This window comes from Felis catus, chromosome A3 (genome assembly GCF_018350175.1).
Source record: "Felis catus isolate Fca126 chromosome A3, F.catus_Fca126_mat1.0, whole genome shotgun sequence".
NCBI classification, from domain to species: domain Eukaryota; kingdom Metazoa; phylum Chordata; class Mammalia; order Carnivora; family Felidae; genus Felis; species Felis catus.
This window is the reverse complement of record NC_058370.1, coordinates 108620842-108646493: the sequence shown is the minus strand read 5'-3', so window position 1 is coordinate 108646493 and position 25652 is coordinate 108620842. Positions and strand designations below refer to the sequence as shown.

The 25652-nt window shown below is 41.3% G+C and overlaps 1 protein-coding gene and 1 long non-coding RNA gene across 18 annotated transcripts in view; one reads left to right on the top strand and one right to left on the bottom strand.

Moving 5' to 3' along the window:
• LOC111559855 overlaps positions 1–18556 on the bottom strand; it is a 52123-nt gene extending 33567 nt beyond the window's left edge. Inside the window, exons 1-5 of the long non-coding RNA XR_002741248.2 lie at positions 17670–18556; positions 14051–14195; positions 13622–13683; positions 7590–7659; positions 6602–6688 (exon numbers count right to left, since the gene is read on the bottom strand). This is a non-coding gene — a long non-coding RNA (uncharacterized LOC111559855). The remainder of the gene's footprint in view (positions 1–6601; positions 6689–7589; positions 7660–13621; positions 13684–14050; positions 14196–17669) is intronic.
• Positions 1–25652, top strand: part of ARHGEF33 (Rho guanine nucleotide exchange factor 33) — a 120656-nt gene that overhangs the window by 34464 nt on the left and 60540 nt on the right. For all 17 annotated transcript variants that reach the window (XM_045054665.1, XM_045054670.1, XM_045054662.1 and 14 more), the window contains 11 exons: positions 1472–1636; positions 1954–2075; positions 3222–3364; positions 6106–6165; positions 7208–7432; positions 12291–12420; positions 17645–17777; positions 19732–19815; positions 20991–21074; positions 22745–22893; positions 23889–24053. In XM_045054665.1, the coding sequence (XP_044910600.1) occupies positions 1472–1636; positions 1954–2075; positions 3222–3364; positions 6106–6165; positions 7208–7432; positions 12291–12420; positions 17645–17777; positions 19732–19815; positions 20991–21074; positions 22745–22893; positions 23889–24053 (1460 nt within the window). The remainder of the gene's footprint in view (positions 1–1471; positions 1637–1953; positions 2076–3221; positions 3365–6105; positions 6166–7207; positions 7433–12290; positions 12421–17644; positions 17778–19731; positions 19816–20990; positions 21075–22744; positions 22894–23888; positions 24054–25652) is intronic.

Genomic DNA, 25652 nt, shown 5'->3' with positions numbered 1-25652 from the left:
ATTGGAGTGAAATACAGATTGCTCATGTTGTTTCTCCGGCTTCCAGCCCTGAACATGTGGCAGATCCTGTTTTTTTCCTCAGAATGATCTCTTTGGTTCCTCTACTTCCTCCCTATTCCCAGCCCTTGAAAGAAACCTTTGCGAGGCACAGTGAAACACAAACCCTATATTTTTAAAATGTGGTGTAGGAGACCAAATCACTTTATAGTGGGAGGTGTTTTTGCAAGTTGGAATAATTTGGATAACCAGATTCTGAAAATGTTTAGAAATACACATTTGAAGGAGTTTTGTTAATTTTGTGAAAAGTTCTGTTTTAAAGAGAGATCTGGAGCTAAGAGTTCCTCTACTTAGCAGAGTGTAAGGTCATAAATTTCAAGAAAGTAACGTTTTTATCTTATTGTTATTATTATCTTAACTTTCTGTCTGTTGAAATGCTTTTTTCATTTGTTCAATAAAAAAACCTGAACTATAGAAGTGCTCCATTTTCTCCACATTTCTGTTTGTGCTTAACTTTTTGATTTGCCACTTCAAGGGGGAGAAGAATTAAAATTTCTTGAACACCTTCTATGGACAAGCATGCACTGTAGCAGAAAGCTTATCTACATTTATTCATTAATTCTCCACACAGTCCTGTGAAATAGGTGTTATAGTAATTATTTTATGTATGAGGAAACTGCTGTGAAGAGGTTAACCAACTTGCCTGAGGTCTTACTTCATATAGGAGAGAGCTAGGATTTGTACCTTATCAGACTCCAGAATTGACACCTTTGTCATGGTGTGGAAGTTGACAACAGAAATCCAATGCGCACACTCCTACACGACCAGGCTTGACTCTTGGAGAGAACTCAACATCACTGTCAACAATGTGCTGAACTCCTACCATTTTATCTGTTTCCCACCACTGCAAATGCTGTTATCTCCTTTTCCATGACATCATTCAACTATCTACCTACCTATCTATATGACTTCCTCACCTGCAAAGAAATTCTCAGATATGCTTAGTTATTACTCTTTTTATTATTTTTAATTGTTTAAGGGGAAAAAATGACTGAATTTCTTCATTTTCTTATACCACTAGGGGTAATATGACCTATCCCTTCTTTCATGGAATTGAAAGGGTTACTGGATCAAGATTCTGTTTCACATGCATATGTTGCTTTTCAAGTAAACCTCACTTTAAGCAAAGGTGTTAGAAGAAACAGTAGCTGGCAGGGACACTTGTAAACTTAATTAATTGCTTGCTTGCTTGTCATAATCAAGCTTCAGCATGTGCTGCATATAAAAGACCCTCTTTTCACTAAATGAATGGGGCCAAGTTTGTCTTAAGTTGTCAAAACTTTAGTTTACCAGGCTGTAGATTTTCTATATCCTGGTTTCTTAAAAAAAAAAAAAAGGAAAATTCAAGGGTTCAGCGGTACTATTTATAATAGTTAATAGCAAACTGAACTTACTCTTGGCGATTATCATTTAGTTGCAGGCCTTGGCCTCTGAACTGAAAACTGGCTTCACAGAAGCAATGCAAGAACTGTCCAGAATTCAACATGGCGAGTATGCTTTGGAAGAGAAGGTTAAGAGTTGCCGATGTTCCATGGAAGAAAAAGTTACTGAGATGAAGAATTCGTTAAACTATTTCAAGGTAGGCCCCTCTTCTATTTCCCTGCTAAACAGAAGTTCTTGGTCTTAGTCACAGAAGTAGAAACTACCTTTTCATGTAGCAGGCAAATATAAGAATTTTTCCTCCTGGTCTATTCATTAATTATCAGGCAAAAAATATCTATTTCATGCTTTTCTTTCTTGTATCTCTGTGTTAAAATTATAGGCCACAGTAGAAGTAAGATGCTCATCTCTCATTCATTCATTCAACAAATATGTATTAAAATATGTATTATATACCATGTTATATCCTTTTATCTCTTTTACTAGATTAAATATGTATCAATTCCTATTTTTTAGGAAGAGCTGAGCAATGCCATGTCAATGATTCAGGCTATCACTTCCAAACAGGAAGAAATGCAACAGAAAATTGAACAGCTTCAGCAGGAAAAGCGAAGAGAATCTCGGAAAGTTAAAGCCAAGTGAGTGTCTTACAAAAAATTGGTGAAAGGCAAAGCCATAAGCAATGGCTTATCCAGTGGCATCCAGAACACCTTCCCTGCTATCAGTATACAGCTAACTGTCTATATACTGGTGGAATCTGTGGGTCAGCCTGTGATGGAGGTTATAGAATCATAGAAGTTGATTGATATTAGGGTGCCTAGGTGGCTCAGTCAGTTAAATGTCCGACTTCAGCTCAGGTCATGATCTTGCAGTTCATGGGTTCGAGCCCCACATCAGGGTCTGTGCTGACAGCTCAGAGCCTGGAGCCTGCTTTGGATTCTGTGTCTCCCTCTCTCTTTCTCTGCCCCTCCCCTGCACATGTTCTCTCTCAAAAATAAATAAACATAAAAAAATTTTTAAAAAAGAAGAAGTTGGTTGATACTAAAGATGGATGGTGATGATTACATGGACTCAATATAATAGGAAGTGGAATGAAAATGACAGAAGATGGTATGTAGAATTTATTTAAACTGTGAAAATGTAAAATAACAAAGATGAATTTTAAAATAATGATTGGTGTGTTAAGATACTGGGGTCACCAGTGATTTTCTTTTTTTATTCATTTTCTAAAATTTCTCTAATGCTACTAGTTTACTTCTACCATTGAAAATTAATGTATGTTAATAGCTCAACCAGTTTGAATCAATTAAGCCTCACCATTAAACATATGCGGTAATCATTGTCATGTTTTTAACTTATCACGTTTTAAATAGAAATATGCCAATAATAACTGTGTGACCCTGGAGACTGGCTTATTGTTTTTCGTTGAAGATCTGCTGCTTCCCGGGACCTTTTGTGTTGTTTTGTTAAGAGAATGTACATCATCCCAAGCAGACTGTCGCCATGGCAAACTCTCAAGATCCTGATGACAAGGAAGCCAGTAACAGAAAAATAAAAATATAGGTGGTACGGTTAGGATGTGATTTATACATATTTGAAATCTTTCCCCAGCTTTGGCGATGAAGTAAGTTGAACCCTAAAAATTGCTAATATATGTTTTTAATTTACAAAAACAGCAATTTTATATGGTTCAACCTAATAATTTAGAATTTTTCTTGGATTATTCTGAACTGATTCTCTTCTGAACCCCTCAGGTATTAACACCCTTTGTTTCCCTTCCCCAGGAAAACTCAAAAAGAAGAACATGGCTCACAGGCGGGGCCTGCTCAAGCACAAGGAAGTCCTTTCCGTTCAATCAATATCCCTGAACCTGTTCTTCCAAGTGAAGACTTTACAAACCTTTTGCCTTCTCAGGCCTATGAAAAAGGTACATTTTGCAAATCATATTGAAAAAGCCAACCTTTCCCCCGGATTCCTAGAGCTTAAGTAATAGTGAGCATGGGTTTATGTCTTCCATCCTTATCTTATTTAATGCTTATGTATTTATTTTGGGGGGGGGGTGGTGAGGGGCAGAAAGAGGGAGATAGAATCTCAAGCAGGCTCCGCACTGTCAGTGCAGAGTCCAACACGGGGCTTGAACCCATGAGCCGTGAGATCATGAGCCTGAGTCGAAGCCAAGAGTTGGATATTCAACCGACTGAGCCACCCAGTGCCCCTGTCCTCCATCCTTATTGCAGGAAAATGATGTATTGCTCAAAATTTTTCCTCCAATAACTGGAATTTAGAAGAATCCAGAGCATCCTAAGAGACCAGGAGATCTGCCCAATTTGAAAGATTTTCTTTTGTGCTCGCTTCGGCAGCACATATACTGAAAGATTTTCTTTTTGGGGGGCGCTGGATAGCCAGAGCTGGTGCTGTCCATTGGCTGACAGTCACTAGCACATCTCTGATCTGAGGGATGATAGAACAGATGCTAGAAAACTGTTACTGGGCAGTCCTAAAGAAACTGGCTTTCCATCCAGTTCCATCTATCTGTAACCATGTCCAGTTCCACATTTGCTACACTTCTGTATACTCAGCAATGTCCAGCAAAGCACTTCTACACAGGAGAGTGAATGCAGACATTAACATTGTTTAGAGGAATTGTCCCGTCTGTCTCTCTCTCTGTCTCTCTCTCTCTCTTGATCTCTCGTTTTTGTTTTGTTTTGTTTTGTTTTTTTTTTTTTGTCACATCTAGAAAATCTCCAAGAGTCTCAAGGGCTTCTGAACCAATTGTAAGCTCCTCAGTGGCAGTGCTGGTGGTTCCTACCCTTATGGCTGAAGGAACAATATATTCATAGACAGTAAATATGTTCTGCATAATTAAATTTAAAAATCTAAATCAGGGGATGCCTGGGTGGCTCAGTCAGTTAAGCAACCAACTTAGCCTCAGGTCATGATCTCAGGGTTTGGGGGTTTGAGCTCCGCATTGAGTGAGCACAAGCCCTGCTCTGGGCTCTGCACTCTCTCCCCCTCTTTCTGCACCTCATGGGATTCTCTCTCTCTCCCTCTCTCTCTACCCCTCACTCACAAGCGCTCTCTCTTTCTTTCATTAATCAATCTAAATCAGATGGCTTTTAAAAAATTTTTTTTAAACATTTATTTATTTATTTTTTTTGAGAGACAGAGAGAGACAAAGCGTGAGCAGGGGAGGGGCAGAGAGAGAGAGAGAGACACAGATTCTGAAGCAGGCTCCAGGCTCTCAGCTGTCTGCACAGAGCCCAATGCAGGGCTCGAACCCACAAACCATGAGATTATGACCTGAGCCGAAGTCCAGGGCTTAACCAACTGAGCCACCCAGGCGCCCCTAAATCAGATGGATTTTACTCAGTATAACTTCTAAGTATGGATTTGCTTTTATTTCTGTAAGTTTTTTTTGTTTTGTTTTTGTTTTTGTTTTTGTTTTTTTACCTCTTTGAGTAGTTACTTTTGAGACCAGTAGGTGCAGCTTGGCAAAACTCCCTGATCCATCTGGGGAATGAGGGGGTTCGTCACAAGGGGTTCTATTTTCTTTGCTCCATGTCATGAAGAACATGATGTAAAAGGATGATCTTATTAGGAAAGAATACAGGACAGCCTTGGAAAGTAGAGGGCAGATCGATGCCAAGTGTGGGGAAGTTGAACATGTTCACAAGACAAAAGGTTTAAAATGATAACTTGCGAAGTGCTCGATGGAGTTCATTTAGCTGCGTGATGGTAACCCTCCTTCCCCCACTGTTGTAACAGAGGTAGCTTATATAACATAGTTGATTCGTAGCTGCTGCTATGACTCTCTTAGGAGATTGCAGTCAAGGTGTTGACTCTTCCATTACCCATTCGTCTTTCCTCCTATCCATCCATCATCCCAGACACTGACTTAGATGGTGGGAGATAGTAGTGAACAAAACAACAAACACTCCTGCCCTCCTGGAGCCTTTGTTCTGAAGGAAGCAGACAATGAACAAGATGCATAAAATATGTAGTTTGTCAGTGATAAGGGGGAAAATAAACACAGGTGTAATTTTAGAGAGGGTGCCCGGTAAAGACCTGAAGGAAGTGAGGAAGTGAGCTGCTGCATACCACAGGGAAGAAAGGGAACAGGTCCCGGTGGGAACACAGCCAAGATTTCAAGGAAGAACAGGAGCAGTGGGGCTAAGGCAGAGTGAACAAGGGATACAAGGGGAGATGGGGTTTTAAAAAAAGAAGGAAACACCAGGCAGGGATGGGAGCAGATATTTTAGAGCCTAATGGTCATTATACAGCCTCTGGCTTATGGGAAGCCATTGGAGGGCTAAGCAGAGGAGTGACAGGGTCTGACTTACATATGAGCAGCGTTGTTCCCGCTCTTCCCATCATCACCATCCTCTCCATCACAGTTAAATAATAATTTAGCTCTTACTGTGTATAGGTTACACATAATAACTGATTTAATTCTTACGGTAGTCTATGAGGTAAATGCCACTTAATATATCTTTTTACAGATGGGAAAATAGTGCTTGCCACTATATTGAGATTTTATTATTTTTTTTACTGCTCTGTCTCTCTCAGTAGACTGTAAACTTTGAGTCTGTCCCCAATGTCTGGCTCATAGAAGGTCCCAGCCCATGTTAGTGGAACGAGTACTGATTGAAAGCTTTCCTTCCTCTGCAGCTCAAGAGTCCCGATCCATGCATGTAGGAGACAGTAATGTGAAGGGGATGATGGGTCCTGGTAAGTGGCTCTGTTTCTAGTTCTCTTCTCTTCTAGCAAGTATACCCTTTCCCTGCTTTTACCTTTCCTGTTTCTACTCCCTCAGTCCCAAAGCAGGCATGAAAGAACTCAGGCAAAGAGAAAGCACTATGGTTACTAAGAATCTAAGATGAATGGTGGAGTAGGTCAGTGACTCAGTTAAACCCAAGGAGCGAGAACGGGTCAGGATGTTTAAGACAAAGCCAGAATCCTTGGTTCTTTCTGGCTCATTTCAATTATCAATGAAATAACATTCAGGGGAAACCTACAGATGTACGTAGCATGACCTAAGTTTTCTGTGGACACATTTTATAGTTTATTTAATTTAAAAGTTATTTACTTAATAGACAATTCACCAGTATTTTATAAATTATTTCATCTTCCCTCCCTCCATTCCTCCTTCCTTTTTGCACCTTACCATTATCAGGACCAAGGAAGACAAATTCCACAAAAAAACATTGTGTTTGGCATCTTTCTTCTGTATTTTTTTCTCTGGTGTGCTCACCTAAAAGGAAGGAGATACAGGGAGTCAACGTATACTATTACAAATTAATATATTATTATATAAATGTTTTAATTTTTTTTAATGTTTATTTATTCTCTCTATCTGAGAGAGAGCAGAGCCTGAGTGGGGGAGGGGCAGACAGCAAGGGAAACACAAAATCCGAAGCAGGCTTCAGGCTCTGAACTCTCAGCACAGAGCCTGATGCAGGGCTCAAACCCGTGAACTGTGACATCATGAGCTGAGCCAAAGTCAGTGCTTAACTGACTGAGCCACCCAGGCACCCCTATAAATTTATTTTTTAAAGTGCCTTAGTTAGTAGAAACTACATACAAAGAATAAGGATGTATAGGCCAGAAACAGAAGTGATCCTTTGTAACTGTGGAAACTTTAATCCTTAGTTGGTGTATTTAATCCTCAAGTGGAGGGGGTAGGTATACCCAAACAGGGGCATACTATTTAACCGTTAACAACAATTTTTTTTTTTTAACTCAGATATTGATGGCGGGTGCTATTTTTCAGGAATGAACCCAACAACTCCTGAAGCGGAAGAAAACCTTAAGCCTTGCCTTTCGGCTGATATCCAGCCCAAGGGCCATCTCTCATCTGGTGTGTGGAGGCAGCCCAAGGATGGTAAAGAATGGGGAGAGGAATATGTCACGAAAGACCACCCAGATAAACTCAAGGACGCTGGTCAGCCCAGGCACAGTTCTCTGGAAAATGTTTTATGCGAAACCTCTTTAGCTGGTAAGCCCTAGAGGGGAATGCAGGCCGAAAGTTTGAAGAACGGGAAGCCTACAGGCTACAATTCTTGCAATTTAGATTCAGTGGAGATACGAGACCACCTGGTCTCCAGTTTTCTTTTCAGACGAACACTAAAGCCTGTAGAGGGGAAGGGACTCACCCGAGGTCACATGGCAGGCTTGGGACCACCACCTTGATTCTGGGGATCGATGACATCTAGAAATGCAGTGCTTTGGGAGAAAAAAGGCATAAAGGTGGTGGAGAAGAGGGCAGAATTTTGTGAACTCTTTTGTCAGTGATGCAAAACCTTCCATATGTGCATCTTGGATCGGAAGTCTGCCACCAAAATACCAGATACGGCATCAAGGTCTGTCTTCCCGCCCTCCCTCGTTTCCTTCCTTCCTCTCCTTTCTATCACTAGTTGCTACTGAACACCTATTATATGGCACATAATGGCATTTCCCTCTGGCTATTTTGTGGAAGGTAATTTTCAAAAATTAATTTTTATTATCAAACACATGAAAAAATAAAGAGTACCGAAAGGTTTATTATGAAGAAAGCAGCAACCCCTTTAAATTGTTTTCACAGTTTCTTCTGGTACTTGCTTCTGTGTTTTGAAACCAGTTTATGCTGCTATTTTTTTTATCAGTACTTTACTGAGGGTGGATTTACATAAAGCAAAATTCACAAAACCTAAGTTTAAGCTTATTGACTTTTTATGTATGTATGTATGTATATCCCCTTGTGATCATTCTCTGGATCAAGATATATAATATTTCTGTTACCTCAGGGAGCTCTCTCATGCACCTGAAGAACCACTCTTCTGACTTCAGTCACCATAAATTAGTTTTGTCTGTTCTGGAACTTCATGTGGAGGGAATAATACAATGTATACTCTTTTGAGTCAGACTCCTTTCTCTCAATACACTATGTGTCTTTCATTCAGTAGTTCAATCACATGGAATGTATTTACCACAATTTGCCTATCTATTTTCCTGTTGATGGACATTTGGACTGTTACCGGTGTAGGACCATTATAAATAAAACTGGTATGAATATTCTCATCTAAGTCTTTTTTGGATGTATGCCCTCATTTCTCTTGGATGTATACCTAGAAGTGATTTCTCTAGATTCTGAGATAGGATTATGCTTAACTTTGAAAGAAAACATCAAACAGTTTTCCAAAGAGGTTGGGACATTTTATACTCCTACCACTAATGTCTGAGAGTTCTGGTTGCTTGACATCCTTCCCAATATTTAGTATGGTCAGTCTTTGAAATTTTAGCCATTCTCATGGGGGTGTAACTGGTATCATATTGTAGTTTTAACTTGCACTTTCCTGATGACTTATGATGTTGAAAATCTTTTCGCATGCTAATTGGTTATTTGTACATCTTCTTTTATGAAGTGCCTCTTCTTATTATCAATTACTAGGATTTCTTAATATATTTTGGATATGAGTTCTTTGTTAGATATATGTGCAGAGAATATTTAATTCTGGTATGTGGCTTGCTTTTTCACTTTCTTAATATTCTTTTGATGAACGGATGCTCTTAACTTTGATAAGGTTTATCAATTTTAAACTTAATTTTTTTTAATGTTTATTTATTTTTGAAAGAGAGAGAGAGAGACAGAGACAGAGACAGAGAGGGAACAAGCGGGGGAGGGGCAGAGAGAGGGAGACACAGAATCCAAAGCAGGCTCCATATGCTGTCAGCATAGAGCCCAACCTGGGGCTCCAACCCCCGGGCCGTGAGATCATGACCTGAGCTGAAGTTGATGCTTACCTGCCTGAGCCACCCCAGCACCCCAATTTTAAACTTTTTAAATAGATCATGACTTATGTGTCCTTCCAAGAGATCTTCACCTATCCCAAAGTTGTGAAGATATTCTAGTTTGTTTTCTTCTAAAATCTTTATAGTTTTAGCTTTCACATTTAGATCTATTACTTATCTTTTGTTGTTGTTGTTAAGTAAATTCTACACCCAACATGGGGCTCAAACTCATGACCTTGAGATCAAGAGTTGCATGCTCTACCAACTGAGCCAGCCAGGCGCCCCAATCTATTAATCTTGAATAAATTTTGATGTATGGTGTGAGGGAGTCCAGGTTCTTTTTTTTCCTCGTGATTATTCAGTTGCTTCAGCACCTTTTATTGAAAATATCTTCCTTTCCATATCGAATTGCATAGAGAACGTCAAGTGATCACATTTGGGTGGGTCTAATTCTAGACTCTATGTTCTTTTTATTCCAATTAGCAGAGAATTTACATCTTGATAGTATTGAGTCTTCCGATCAAAGAACATGGTATATGTCTCCCTTTACATAGGTCTTCTTTAATTTTTCTTAGCAGTGTAATGGAAAATCTTTCATTTGCATTTTTCTTCTTTTCCCCAGAAGCATTTGTCCAAGAGACCTCTGTCCTCCTGCTCCGTGCTGGCCTGTTGCACTGCTGCCTTCCCGGGACTTCCCACTCTTCCTAGGAATTCCCTTCATAGTTCTATGCTAGATTCCTGTTTGTTTTTTTTTTTTTTTTTTTTTAAATTTTTTTTTTTCAACATTTATTTATTTTGGGGACAGAGAGAGAGAGAGACAGAGCATGAACGGGGGAGGGGCAGAGAGAGAGGGAGACACAGAATCGGAAACAGGCTCCAGGCTCTGAGCCATCAGCCCAGAGCCTGACGCGGGGCTCGAACTCACAGACCGCAAGATCGTGACCTGGCTGAAGTCGGACGCCCAACCGACTGCGCCACCCAGGCGCCCCAATTCCTGTTTGTTTTTATCTTGTGTGTCCTTCTTGGTTTCTCGGTTTACTTCTTGTTTGATGGAACCTATCGTCCAGTAGCTTCCGCATACTTTGTTGATAATTTAGGTGAATACAAAATCTTTTTCCCTCATCATTTTGAAGCCATTGTTCCATTGTCCTCTAATTTCTCGTGTTACTGTTGGAAAGCCCAGTACCATTCTGATCCCCAGTCCTTTGTATGTTACTGGATTTTTCTCTCTGGTAACTTTTAGGATCTTCTCTTTACCTCTGGTGTGCTGAAGTGTCACAGCGGTGCGAGAGTCTTTTTCATCAATTACGCTGAGCACAATGGGCTCTTTCCTCTAGAAATGAGTGTCCTGGTATTTTTTTTTTTCTATTATTCATTTGATAATACGCTCTCATCCATTTTCTTTCTTTTCTCTGAAACTTCTACTAATTTGATGTTGGGTCTCATGGATTGATTTTCTCCACTACCATCTTTTTCTAGTCTATTTTTCTTCAACATGTCTTTCTTGTTTTGGGGGTGGGGGAGTAGGGAAGAAGGCAGGAAACCTCCTTGACTTTACTTTCCACTCTTTCATCTTTGAAAAAATGCCAAAAAGTTTCTTTTTCTCCTTCTCCTTCTTCTGGAGTGTTCTCTTTTCTTAAAACAAAACAAAAACAAAAAAACAAACAAAAAAAAACCCAGCATCATGTAACTATTAAAAAATTTTTTTCCCTAATGTTTATTTATTTTTGAGAGAGAGAGAGAGAGAGACAGAGCGCAAGCAGGGAAGGGCCAGAGAGAGAGGAAGACACAGAATCTGAAGCAGGCTCCAGGCTCTGAGATGTCAGCACAGAGCCCGATGTGCAACTTGAACTCACAGACCTTGAGATCATGACCTGAGCCAAAGTGAGCCACCTAACTGACTGAGCCACCCAGGCGCCTCTAGCATCATGTAACTATTAAATGATTAGAATGTTTTTTCGTACCTCTTTGAGGTATTAACTGTAGGATTTTTAAAAACTTTTGTTTCTCCATTGTCTCTTTTATTAAGGTATATATAATTGACATGCAACATTATATTAATTTTAGATGTGCAGCATAATGATTTGATATTTGTATATACAGTGAAATGATCACTACAGCAAGTCTGGTTAACATTGTCACTATACATAACTACACTTTTTTTTCTTGCCAGAACTTCATGTCTACTCTTTTAGCACTTTTCAACTATGCAATATGATATTATTAACCATAGTCACCATGCTATACATTCCATCTCCTGCATTGTCTCTATTTATTCCTAATGGGTAAATACCTTTTTCTTCATATACATACAGCCCTAAATAAAAAGAAACTGCAAAATTCTATATTGGCCAAGCTTATCAGGAAATGGGCTTCACTGTAGGCTAATCGGGTGGCAAATTAACTTTTTGATAGGTGACTTCCTTATGTCAGTGTCTGTAGGTCTTTATTCCTCGGAGAGTTCCATTTCTTCAGTGGTAGATCCTCCAGTCTCCTGCCTGAAGAGTGGCAGGAGTGGGAACTGGCATTGTGGGAAGACCTCCAGAGGAAGGGGCTGCGGGGGGGGGGGGGGTCTCCCTCTTCCTCCAGAAGGACACAAGCCTTCTGAGTTCCCTTGTTTTCCTTTTGGCATCTCAACTCTTCCTTCTCCTCTCTGATGTTTTTAGTCCAGACCCCAGAGATAAGGGCCCCTCTAGTTTAGTTTTTCCCATTTTCGCATGGGGCATAAATGAGGAAGCCATGTGGCATGGGGGGAGGGGCCTGGAAGTTCAATTGCACTTTATGTAGACCATGTCTCCTGTTTTCAGCATTGCTCCTAAATTGCACTTTCTGTGGCGCCTGGTGCCTCCACTTCTTGAGCCTTTCTGCTTCTTAGCAGATTTTCCATCTGCGGATGAGAACACCAAGGTTTTGTGCCCTCACTCTGCTGAATTAATTACCATGCTTCCATTCTGTTTTCCATCTTCCAAAAATTTGCCGATGTCTCTTTTTATTGGGTTTAGTGTCTTTTTATTGCTTTCTATAATTTAACAGAGTTTTGGGAAGGAGTGGTTGACAAAAATTCCCTCTTTGATTTATTTTTAAAGCTAAAAGACAGACCGTGGCTCTAGAACTGCTTGAATCGGAAAGAAAATACGTCATCAACATCTCTCTGATCCTGAAGATCAAGGCAACGTTCCAAGGGTCAGATGGAAAGAGGAATTCCAAAGAGAGAAGGTACCCACGTATTCATTGCCTTTCCTTTTTCAGATTGCTTAAGATTTAAGGTAAGTTGTTTATTGTTTCCATTTGGGGAATTCTGGGACCTGTGAGGAGTTCCAGGAATAGTCTTTGAAAAGAGCGTAGGCAGTGATAGCAGGTAACCTCTGGCAAGTCACAGATTTAGATAAGAAACTGAGTATAGTCTCTGGGGCCTTCAGTATCCCTGGCATGTCTGTAAAGAACCTAAAGGGAAAATAAATGCTACAGTGAGGGAGATGTTGCTCTCTGTTGACATCTGCATGTTCTCGTGGGACCACAGGTCTCACGGGGGGTGTAAGGGAATGGACGCAGGGAGGTCTGAAGCACTAAGTGGCCATCAGATAAATGGCATGGGGCTGGTTAACCCTGGGACTTGGATCTTTCTCATTTGTTCAGGTGGTCCCATAGTACCGAATCGTGCACAAGTGGCGTGTGTATGTGGTGTGTGTGTGTATGGTGTGTGTGTTGTGGGGCAGTGCTTCCACAGGGTCTGGAGCATGCTGGCCCCAAGATTACAACACTCTTTTGACGGGTATCTGTCCATAATCTTTCTATTTTCTCCGCCTCTTCTCCATTGAGAAAAGTAGGAAGGAGGAAACTCTGGTTTGGTGGAAAGGACTAATGTGATGAAGATGGAATAATCCAGATTAGTTGAGGAAAAGGTCAATCCGAAAGCTTGGAAAGTCTAGATTATGGCCTATTATAGATAAACGTAGCATTACCGGTTTAAATACGCTATCAAGTAATAGACACTGATGGTTCATATGGTGAATCTATCTAGGGAAGCCCCTAATTGTCAAATTTTCCTGCTCTTTTCCATCCCCTCGTTTTACTTGGCTTTGTGGCTACCAACAAGGTACCTAGTCACCAGAGCACAAAGCTTCCCCTAGCTAAATGGCCGAGATGAGGGGATACTCCCTGACAAACTCGAAAGTGACTTGACTATTTTCAAGAATTATTTTACTGCAAAACTGAGGTACACAAAGCATAGAAAACAAGGGACAGAAAGGGTGATGTGACATGGTGAAAGCTCTGACCACTGGAGGCCCTGGACCAGGCTTCACCTTCTCTCAGTGGCCACCTAGATTCCTGCTGGTCGTTCCTTCCCCATCTGGCCCCTTAATTCCCCTGCTAGACTCCAATCTTACATATGAATCAAATGTAAAGGCAAGTCTACCTCTGGGTGTGGTTTTGCTTCCACATCTGAGATACTAAGCCAGCAGCTTCTCTTCCTTGTCCCTGAAAATTTGGGGATGGGGTAAGGAGAGAGAATTGTTCATTTTGGATCACAGTAATTAGGCATTTCAGTTATAACTTCATGAAACCTTCACAAGAACCCTGTGAACCCTGTCTTACAGATGAAGAGACTCAGGTCCAGAGGGGTTTAAAGTCACATGGCCAATTAGTGCCCGGATTCAAACCCAGGCTTGTGTGCCCCTGTCCCTGTGATCTTTCCACATCATGCCACTTCTCTAAGGACCTTGTAGTTTCAAAGACGTCACCTGACTGACAAGCACTATGTCAAGTTTCTCAGCCAGAAGCAGACTTTCTGTTTCTTCCCATCTCACAACTTACGCTTCCCTTCTAACAGCCCACAGGTTCTTACTTCAGATCTCAACTGATTTGTCAGGTAGGGATGCTAGAAACGTGCTTGGCTCACGGAAGCTCTCTTCGACTTGCCGTCACTTCCTGCTTGTCTAAGATGTTCTCCTATGATCCATTGCTGAGGAAGGACTAATCTCCCCCAAATCCTGAGATTAAAAAAAAAATTAAAACTATTATACAAAATTCCATGAAAGTAAGATAAGTTATTCCTGATATCCATGATGATGCTCTGCATGTTATTTACTAAGCTGACCCTCTTTTTTCTTTTCATAGATCAAGATGAGAAAAGCTTTAAGTTGATACTCTCAGTCTTACTAATATAAAGATTCTAGTTCTGAGCTTTGCAGTGTTGCCATTTTTCCACCCTAGGGTTAGATTTCCATTATCCTCCTTCAGTGACTACATTTCTTCTTTTTTCTAAGCTTTTCTGAAGCCTCCGTGTGTGCTTTAAATAGACCAGCTGAATGAAAACATAGCAGAATGGGATTATTCCTTTTCTCTACTGACATTTTCCCCCATGTAAAGATGAAAATAAGTTAATAACATTTCCTATCTCTCCCATCACACATTGCAAGGCTTCAGCACTTTCTGCTCCTGCTGAAAAGTAACCTGGGGGTGAAAATAAAACTCACCGTAACTATAACCTGACACTCAAAACTGAGGTTGCCACATCTTCTCAAACCTTTCAGACACAACTTTAGGATTTCCCTAGGGGGGAAAAAGCCTTCAAGAGCCTCCTCAGCCTGTTTCAAGCCAGCCCTGCTTCTGGGCTGGAAATTGCAGTGGCACAAGCTACCAGCGGAGGTCTGAGTGGAACATGTGGGCTGTTGTTCATTTGCTGGAGGATCACAGAAGTTGGAGTTCTTGGATTTTTCTGGTCTGATTCACTCTATAGATAGAATTATCAGCTCAGGATCAAATAGTCCTGTCTGTCTGAATACTTGTAGGGAGGGGCAAAGTCAGCTTGACTTGACTGCCAGTTAGTCTTATAAGCTAAACTCCAGTGCCACATCCACCAAGAACTCAGTGTGCTACAGATCACCACCAGGTGGCGAATGTTTCATTATCCACGCGGGTCAGATTGGGTCACATCCTGCTGCTGAAACTCAGGAGTTATTTTGGCCTAAAATTGAACTGGCAAGAGCTAAGTTATTAATTTGAAACTATAACTGGGTTTTCTTTCATTGCTTTTAGTTTATTTCCCTTGTTTTTAAGTACTGTAGTGTGGGAGCTGAAATAACTTTGAAGGTTTTAAAAAACAATAAACAAATTCACGTTGCCGTAATTTCACTCCTGGTAAGGAACAGATAAGAAATTGAGCATTTAATACTTTCATCTTCATGAAAAAGTTGCTTCTGAGAATCAGGTCTGGCTCTAGGCAAAACAGTGAAATAGGTTATGTGTGTGTGTGTCTATACTGCTTGCCTTCTTTCTCTCTCTGTTCTCCATCTCCTGGCTCACTTTCTCCGCACTCGTCTCCAATTTCAAATAATAACCTTATTAAATAGAACATTTTTTCTCCAATATTTGGTGAAGAACCCACCACAAGTCATTGCTCTTCCTGTAACTTTATATGTTTCCATAATACTTGATGGGGGCATTAGCCTTTTCTGACCCTCATCCCTCACCCTGAAATCTCTGTTACCCCAGTGGACAGTCCAGGAGGTACTTGGACTCCAACCAAGTTACCAGCTCTCCAACTCTGCAAGTACACTGATCACCATGTAGTAGAAGGCAGCTGTCTCAAAAGAAAGAGAAAGAAGGTGAGCTCAGGTGAGGCCAGGCAAGGCCAGGAGAGCAGTAAAGAGAGAAAAAAAGGAAAGGGGTAATCTAAGAGATATTACAAAACCTAAAAGGACAACCTATCTCCAAGTCAGATCTTACCATGATGTGGGGCCCTAACAGCTTTCAGTGTCACATCAGGAATATCACCGGAAGCCATGGTAGCCTTGGGTGGGGAGAAATCTTTCACATCTAGACCTTTTGCTGGCACAGTGTTTCACTTGTTCAGTTCAATCAGTTGTGCTTTCCTCCAGCAATGTTATGGTTTCCTCCCAGTCAGACTGTCTCCTAGCCACTCCTCCAAATTCCCTCTGATCCAGACAGGGATCACTTAGATCTCCTAAGCCCACTATGCCAGCCATAAGAGCTCAGGAAGCGCAGACCAGCTGGCTTTGCATATGCGGAGACCAGTGGCACAGGAGGTGGAGGGGGAAAAGGCAGGAATGAAGGAGGCCTTGTATCTTTTCACAGGGGGCTGGGTACCCTCTCCAGTCTGTGTGTCTTCTCTGAGCTATAGCTCCAGGGGAGTCTTTGCTTTCCTTGGAGATGGGTTGAAAGACCTCTTATCAAACTGATGGTCTTTCTACTGTTCTCAACAAAGGTCTGCTTGTTCAGGGTGGACAAAGCACACCAACTGTCCACTAACTTACTCTCGTTGGACCCTGGAGAAATATCCACGTAAGTTCAGCTCTCAGTGACAAGCAGGCCAGCACTTTCATCTTTGTTAAACGTGTGGTCTTCAAAACACAAGGGAACCTACTTTCAGTTCCCATAAGTCACCAAGTTAGTGCTCAGATCCCTGCTGTAGCCCAGCAAGACTCCATTTCCTTTCAGCTTGCATCCTTATTCCCATAGGCCTCTGATTGTCCCACTCTTCTCCATCCACCCCCTTCTTCCTCCCATGATTCTTTCTCTCTCTCCTCTCCACTGTGTCCTTCTCTGACACTTCTCCTCCCTTCATTTCCTCTGAAAAAACAACAAAACAACTAAAAACAAAAACAAACAGACAAAAAAAGAGGCACACTAAGGGATGGGGGAGAGGGCTGTGAGAGTAGGAAGGGGGCTCTGTCAAACTCCTGGGAGTAACAGGCGAGGCCTGGTCTACAGCCTTCCCAGGCAAGTCTCTGTCCTTGCTCAGTTTTCCTCTTGGATAACGAAGGGAAGGGAAATGAACACTTTCATATGCCTGTCCCCTGAGCGTTTAGTTGCCAGCTTTAAACAAGTTTTCCTTCTTCCCTAAATCAGTCCCTTACCCAGTAGCTAAGAATGACCAAGTGCCACCTCAGTGCTGTTGTCTACAACACTAATTAGAATAGACTATTTTGCAGATCAAGTGGAAATAACTTTAAAATTTTGGAAAAGATTTCCCTGAGAATTTCAACTGTCACATAAATGAGAGAGTAACAGTTTGGCTTTAAAAAGGCCATTCAAGGGGTGCCGGGATGGCTTTGTTGGGAGAGCGTGTGACTCTTGATCTCAGGGTTGTGAGTTTGAGCCCCTTGTTGGGTGTAGAGATTACTAAAAAAAATAAGCTTAAAAATAAAAGCCATTCAAGTGATATGCTCCTTATTAGTACAATATAGATTTGTGTAGGAACCATTGCTAATGGGTCTTTTTACATCCTGAGGATATTTTCTGTCAGGTCTACAATGGCCAACTTAAAAAAAAAAAAATCCTGAATGCAGAGCTCAGGATATGCAGAGCTCAGAATATTTTGAATGACTGGGAAAATGGGACCTCCTGCATATGTTCTTATAGGCTCTTTTCTTCTCTACACCTGGTTTGTGTGATCCTATCTCTATTCTGTTTCAAGCCTCTTCCCTGGTTCTTTACGGTACCTTGTCCAGCAGCACCTCGATTTGCTCCATGCTCTGCAGGAAAGGGTCCTGAAGTGGCCACGCCAAGGAGTTCTTGGAGATTTATTCCTTAAATTAACAAATGATGAGGTAAGTTGTAAAAAAAAAAAAAATCCTGCATAAACTTGAATTACATGCATCTGTGTCTCTCTTGTCTGCTTCTCTGAATGGAGAACCTCAAACCAGTGATTTTTCAGAGATAGGAAACCCACTGAGATCTGGTCTAACCTCCTCACTCTACAGATAATGAAATAAAGTTCAGAGACATTAAAAGACTTTGCTGAAATCACCCGGCTAGCTAGGCAGTCATGGATCTGTTACCCAAGTCTCCTAACCTCCAGCCCATCGCTTTCCACTGTACTATGTAGAAGGGCCCATTGAGTATGCACGTAAGTGTGTGTGTGTATTTGTCTGTGTATCTATCTATCTATCTATCTATCTATCTATCTATCTATCTATCTATACATATCCATCCATCCAAAATTAGTATAGGGGGGTTTGTATATGTGCTTGTATTTCTCACCTAATTTCATTCCTTAGCGGTATTTAAAAATGTGATAGGCAGTGGTTTGTCTTGAATGTTTTTTATTTTCACTTTTTGGAGAAGAGTGCTAAGTTTTGAAATCTCTGTAATGTTCTACAAAGAAAGTATGACCCAGGCCAGAGGTTGCAAACTCAAATGCCTACGGGGCCAGGTAGTGATATAAATCAGTGGAAATAAGCGGAGTGTAATACAGTATGGACTGCTGGGAGGTGAGCTTAAGTGGAGCACATATGCTTTTCTACAAGGAATATTATCCAATTATTATCCAGGAAGAAGGGACTAGAGTTTCCAGATCTGATATTTTAAGAGACGCTGGAAATCCAGAATTTTGTATGAAATTTCTTATTTAAAAAATATTGTGAGGGGCACCTAGGTGGCTCAGTCGGTTGAGAGTCTGACTTCGGCTCGGGTCATGATCTCACAGCTCGTGAGTTCGAGCCCCGCATCGGGCTCTGTGCTGATAGCTCAGAGTCTGGAGCCTGCTTCGGATTCTGTGTCTCCCTCTCTCTCTGTCCCTAACCCACTCACATTCTCTGTCTCTCTCAAAAATAAATTAACATTAAAAAAATATATTGTGTGGGCTAATTAAAATTGGTCTGCAAGCCATAGTTAGCCTGCAATCAAATTCTGTATATTGGTGATTCTCAACTGTAGGTAATAAGACAAAGTTCACAAATTATTTACTTGTATAGTTTACAAACTATTTACTTGTATGGATATAATGCAATTCCTCTAATACCACTTTTACTTGTTTGTATTCAGTATGTTTTCTTGGGCTGAGAGTTGTTATATCTGTGGGAATATAACTTTGGAAGCTGAAAATTGTTTTCTTGAAGGCATACTGCATAGAAGAATAAACAAATGGTGGGAATATACAATTAGTGGCAAAGATTGAGAATCACTGGTCTAGACACCGGAAGGTGGGTTGGACAACGTTCCTCACTGGATGCAGATGACTGAAATTAAAAGTAACTTAAAAACAAAATATGCATTTTAATCATTTAACAATTTAAAAATACTTTTTCGAGGTGCCTAGGTGGCTCAGTTGGTTAAGTGTCTGACTCTTGATTTCAGCTCAGGTCTCAGTCTTGCAGTTCTATGGGATCGAGTTCTGCATTGGGCTCTGTGCTGACAGTGTGGAGTCTGCTTGGGATTCTCCCTCTCTCTCTGCCCTTTATCTCTCTCAAAATAAATAAATAAACACACACAAAAAAATTTTCAACTTACATGACCCCTCTCCGCTGCATTGGTTTTTTACTTCTCTCATGAAAGCAGGATTATTGAATTTTGGTTCTCAAGTTCATAAGGATATTTGCCTTAAAACAAAAAAGTTTAAAAAAGTGAATTTAAAAACCTCCCAAAACATATTAACGAACACATTAAATGATCAAAATAATCTCTGCAAAGTACTCCTTTGTGAAACACACGACTGTAAAAATATTAGCTGCTATCATTCCTGTGTCCAGAGTCTTACCATGCATTTTTGTGTTTGTTTTTAAGAATAATTTCTTGGATTATTATGTTGCCTACCTGAGGGACCTACCTGAATGCATCTCTTTGGTTCATGTTGTTGTTCTGAAGGAGGTAAGGTGACTCTGTGTGTGTACTGCCCTTTGGTTACAGGTATATCTGTAGGAAGTTGCTCATCCACCTAGGGGAACACAACACATGCACTCAGCTTGTCTTCCAGGCTGAGGAATGGCTCCAACAGAGTCCCTGACACCCTACCTGGAGTTAAAGGAGCCCACTCGAGGATGAGTGCCAGTGCTTTGGTCCACGCCCTGCCTCGCTGACTCTCTGTTCTATTGCACTGGAAGCTTACGCAAAGTAAACAGGTGTTCTAAGCAGAGATCCTCAGGCCACAGCTTGCATGCTCTATGAGGGTTTTTTTTTTTTCCAGGTACAATTTGAATCTGAATATTAAACTGAAATCATCCTGTGTCAGTTTATAAGATCATAAAGTGGTTCTAATCATGTAGCTTTAAGTATTGCTACTGCAATGCTATAGTAGGTGCTCAAGAAGCACGTATAAATATCTAACAATTCTAGTTATTTTAGGTCAATAGGAAGAAACTCTATCAGAAGCCTAAAGTTAAGAGTTAATCAAGTTTCACGAGAGGTGAGGGTCTCTTTCTTATTAACATTCTACTTCCACCCCCCCCCCCCGCCAACTACTCTCAACCCTATAAGTATAACGCCTACCACATGTTAGCACCCATCAAATATTTGAGGAAAGGAAAGTAAGGGGAGGGGAGGAGAGGGAAGGGAAAGGGAGGGAAAGAAAGGGACATGGGGAGAGTCCAACATGTTTGCTCTGCCAGCCCGGCTGACCAGTTTCTAGTAATACTCTGTCTCCACCCTCATGAGGCTCCAGTCCACCCTTAGGGCCTATTACTAAGCCACTGTAATGAGTACTTACAAGAGAACCTGAATGAATTTATTCAACTCGGTTATAATTTATTGAGTGCCTACTTGTGTCCAGCACTGTGCTAACAAGAGTAGTGGGGAGGGAGGGGGTTGTTTGGAAAGTTGGGTGGATTCGAAAGAATGATATGATATGCTCCCTGCTACAGAAGAATTGTCTCCTTGAGCATGTCTCTGAACAAGTGGCCTATCCAATGAAGGACCATGACACTTTAGAGAAAGAAAATGCTCTGGGAATAAAAAAAACTCTGCCTACTCTGGTAGGACTGACTTTGGGGTTCTGCAGCCAGAGCCGGAGGGACACCGAAGAGTGACTCTACCTTTCTTTCATTCAGGGTGACGAAGAGATTAAATCTGACATCTACACACTGTTTTTTCACATAGTCCAGCGCATCCCTGAATATCTGATACATCTACAGGTAGGCGTGGCTGGGAAGCCACCAAGATGACTTTCAAGCTAAACTACTATTTTTGGCTTCTAAATGAGAAACACTGTAAAGGGTCAAGGAAGAATCATTGGTATTTCTAAAGAGTAATTAAATGATTTAGATTGCTATGATTATCCCATTCCTACCTTGTAGTACGAACCACAATCTCAATGTCTAAAAATTTTTGGTTCACGATGTCTGCCTTTGAAGTTCTATCTTCATTTACCAGCAATCACCACCTCTGCTGATCCAGGATCTTTCTATAGAAGCTCCTGGTAGACTCTAAGTACCTATTGAGTCCCTTCCATCTTGTTCTACAGCCATCTAAATGTACCCCTAAACTCTTACCCCATCCCTAAGAAGCGGGACCTAAGAAGTATCTATGTAACCTGTCCATTTAACTGCTCTTTGACTACTTTCTTTTGGCTTGAGTCCAAGAGCCTGCCATATATTGCTTATGTCTTATGTCACAGACAAAGCATGAAGAAGTTGATGAGGTGACTTCTGCACATCATTTTTCCACAGGGCTTGCAGCCCCTTGGAGGAAGCAGAGTTGAGAGAAAGGCTCACCAGCATCCCTACCAGTCCCTCTTATTTCTAACATCCACCTATTCTGGTTTAATTGCTGACTGATTTTCCTAAGTAATTCAGTTGAAAGCATCTTAGAAATGCTTGGGATTTATCTCAGGTAGAAGTAGCCCAGTATCACTATTAAGAAGACTTTCAATTATATGTGGCTTTAGATTTTAAGATCTTCTCACAATAAATTAAATTATCTTATTTAATATTTTCAATAATCCCATGAAAGAGGTATTATTACCATTGCTTAGATAAGGAAATAGAGAGCCAAAGAAGTTAAGTAACTTGCTCAAGTTAACACATGTTATAGGTGAAAAAATCTAGGGCTCAAACCCAGGTCTTGCAAGCAGTATGATAAATGAGAGCCCTGATTCTACTGTCTGACGAGTTCAAATTCTGGCTCTGCTACTTGTTAGATGTGTGGCCTAATGAAGATTACCTAACTTCGGTGTGCCTTGATTTCCTTATTTGTTAAACAGAGATAATAATTGCACCTATCTAATCTATCTGTGGTAAACATTAAATGAGAAAACGAATATGTAAAGGGATTAGTACTTGGCAATAGGAAGACTCAATACACATTAGCTTTCCAGATCCAGATCCAATGAACATGCATGTTCCACTACCACACAGTAGGCAATATAGTAGGGACCACCAGACCAGGTTTGATCATAAACATCCTCCCCTTGATGTCTGACATTCTCACCATTAGTCTGACTTATTTGGGTTATAAGGCACTGCTTATAGACAGTAATTGTTAGAATGGCTCCATTACCTCAAAAATCTAATGAAGAGATCCTTCAAATTTTTCAGATGGAATTAGCCTATGTTTACATCCAGCCAAAACAGGAACAGTGATGACTATTAGTCTCCCTTGGTGGGATGGACAAAGAGAACGTCAAGTTTAACCTTTCAGATTAATTAGATTAAGATTCATCTTTCAGCCAATTAGATTGGCCATATGTATTGTTGTTTTGATTAAATGGCTACCAAACGCTCACAACAGATGGAGGCAAAGGGTACAAGAGACAAAATGTGTCATTCTAATTATGCAATGCTGCTTCCTTTTTTCCTCCATCCAGAATGTCCTGAAGTTCACAGAGCAGGAACACCCTGACTATTACCTACTTCTGGTGTGTGTTCAGCGCCTTCGAGTATTTATCTCGCATTACACCCTGCTGTTTCAATGCAATGAGGATTTGCTTATACAGAAACGGAAAAAGCTCAAGAAGTAAGGTTCTGATGGTGCTGCTTAGAGGGTTTATCAAAGGTTTCTAAGAACAAGAATACAGACAATGTGGGTACCTGTCACAAGTAACCGCACTGTATTGAAAGTGGCTGAAATGCAGTGACAGGAGGTAGAAGAGAACAGAGAAGAGGTGGGGAATGAGATGGCCAGGCTGGCTATAGGGAGGGAGGTACCTATTACCTGGGGGAAATTACCTCAGAAAAATAAACAGTTTTACTCTAATACTTATGCAGACCCCCTTATCTCATGTTACTAACCATTGAAATTGTTTCCCTAAGCTTGCCAGACTAAAAAAATGCAGTTTAAAGGCTAGAATGTGGGTTCTTTCATTAATTCAACAAATATTTATTGAGCACTTACTATGCATCAGGCATTGCTCTATGCACTGAATATACTGCAATGAACAAAACAAGCAAAAATCTTTGCCACATGGAACTCACTTTCTAGGGCTGGACAGCAAGTTAATAAGTAAGTTAGATAGTGATAAGTGCTATGGATAAAAACAAAACAAATAAGGGAGGGGTGGTGGTTGAACAAATTAATGCTAAAAAGAAACAAAAAGGGCTGACTGGGGAGAATCTGGGCTTCAGAGGGAACAGAAGCAATCTATAGCAGAACTTTCTAGTGACCTGGATTTCCTTCAACCTCATTCCAACCAATGAGGAAAACAGAATAATTTCTGTGGGTGTTTGAGACCGGAAAAAGATGCTGGTCTGGGGGATATCTTCCTATACCACCCCTTTCCCCCAAACTTAATTCAGGCAATTAATCAGCATCCTTATTCTTGCCCAGCATCTAGCTTACACTGTTATGTAAACAACCTTGTTTGTAGAGGGCCAGAGAGACAGAGAGAGAGAGAGAACTTCACAGATGAGCTTCATCTAAGAAATGTCTCCTTATCTTTCTTGTCCTAATCTGTGTGTTCAGAGCCAATTTCCCAATGTACACCCTGAAAATGATTACTTCTATTCTCATAGGTCATCCATGGCGAAGCTGTACAAAGGCCTGGCTTCCCAGTGTGCAAACACTGGACAAGATGCTTCCCCCACTGCAGGCCCTGAGGCTGTCCGCGACAGCGGTATCCACTCAGAAGAGATGCTGCAACCCTACCCTTCTGCTCCCAGCTCTGGCCCTGCTGTCACGTAAGCACCTGTTGCTGTGGAAATGCTAATGGCAAGGCCCTGGGTGCCAAGTGGTCTGTGTGGGGTAGCAGGACAGCCGGAACCAGGAGTATGATCTACAGGACTCTCCTCTCTCTTGCCCCATCAGGCCTATGTGGGCAGGCAAGCAGCTGACGCAAAACTTGGATCCCAGAGGAAGGCTAATGTCAAGGGGCAGGCCTAGAGGCTGACGGCTACTCCTAACAATTTACCACACATAACCACCCTCCATCTACAACATAAGTCTCTTTGGGTTTGGACAGTGATTGGGTGGAAGAGAGTGCTGCAAGAAGACAGGAAGGCATCTTATAGCTCCTCAGAAGGGTGGGAACCTACTTACGTTCTCCAAAAGGTACAGTAGAGGGAGGGAATCCCAGTCAGGGGGGAGTGGAACTCCAGGCTCTGAAAAGAGAAATAGGCCTGAGGTGATGCACAGAGAGTGTAGTTTAGTCCTCCTGATTCCCCTTGAAGCTTCTTCATAAAAGGACTTCATAAGCTCTTTTCTCCACTTGTGACAGCTTCTCTTAAAGTTTTTCTGTGCAGTGGATGTATCTGACAGCTTTTTAAAGTCCCTGCATACAATCCTCTAGCACACTAAGCTGGATTCTTTTTTTTTTTTTAAGTTTTATTTATTTTTGAGAGAGAGACAGAGAGAGTGAGTGGGGGAGGGGCAGAGAGAGGGAGAGAGAGAGAGAATCCCAAGCAGGCTCTGTGCTGTCAGCACGGAGCCTGACGAGGGGCTCGAACTCACACACCGTGAGATCATGACCTGAGCTGAAACCAAGAGTCGGACTCTTAACCGACTGAACCACCCAGGTGCCCCCACTAAGCTGGATTCTTATTGAGCAAACTTCTTGATGATTTTTACATTAAGGAATAGGCCATTTATGTATCTGGAACTCTACCTCTAAAGGATAAGGATAAAGTCAACTTGGCTACTTTTGAAACCAGGATTTCTGGAAAGATAAGGGGAACTAAAACTCAAAATTCCAGGGGCACTGGGGTGGCTCAGTCGGTTGAGCATTGGACTTCAACTCAGGTCATGATCTCAAGGTTCATGAGTTTGAGCCCTGTGTTGGGCTCGCTGAGAGAGAGAGAGAGAGAGAGAGAGAGAGAGAGAGAGAGAGAACACACAGGAGCGTGTGGGGCAGGGGCATAGAGAGAGGGACAAAGAGAAACCCAAGCAGGCTCTGTGCTATGAGTGCAGAGCCCAACTCGGGGCTTAAACTCACGAACCATGAGATCATGACCTGAGCTGAAATCAAGAGTCGGATGCATAACTGACCTAGCCACCCAGGTGCCCCCACTTCAGCTTTTATGAGAATGATCTTTGAAGTGAAACAAATAGAGCCCCAAAATGAAATCCCTAGAGATTATATCTAGCCTGAAAAGATGGCTGCCATTGCACTCTGTTGGGAAAACAGCCAGTAAAAAACTCAACAATTTTCCAAGTTAAAAGACAATTCAGGTTAGGTCAGCATTTCATTTATCATTTCTTTTCACCTTTGAAAGTGGGAGAACTCATTTTCACCTGAGAAAGATACTCACCAGAGTATCACCAGAGAAAGATACTCAGCATTT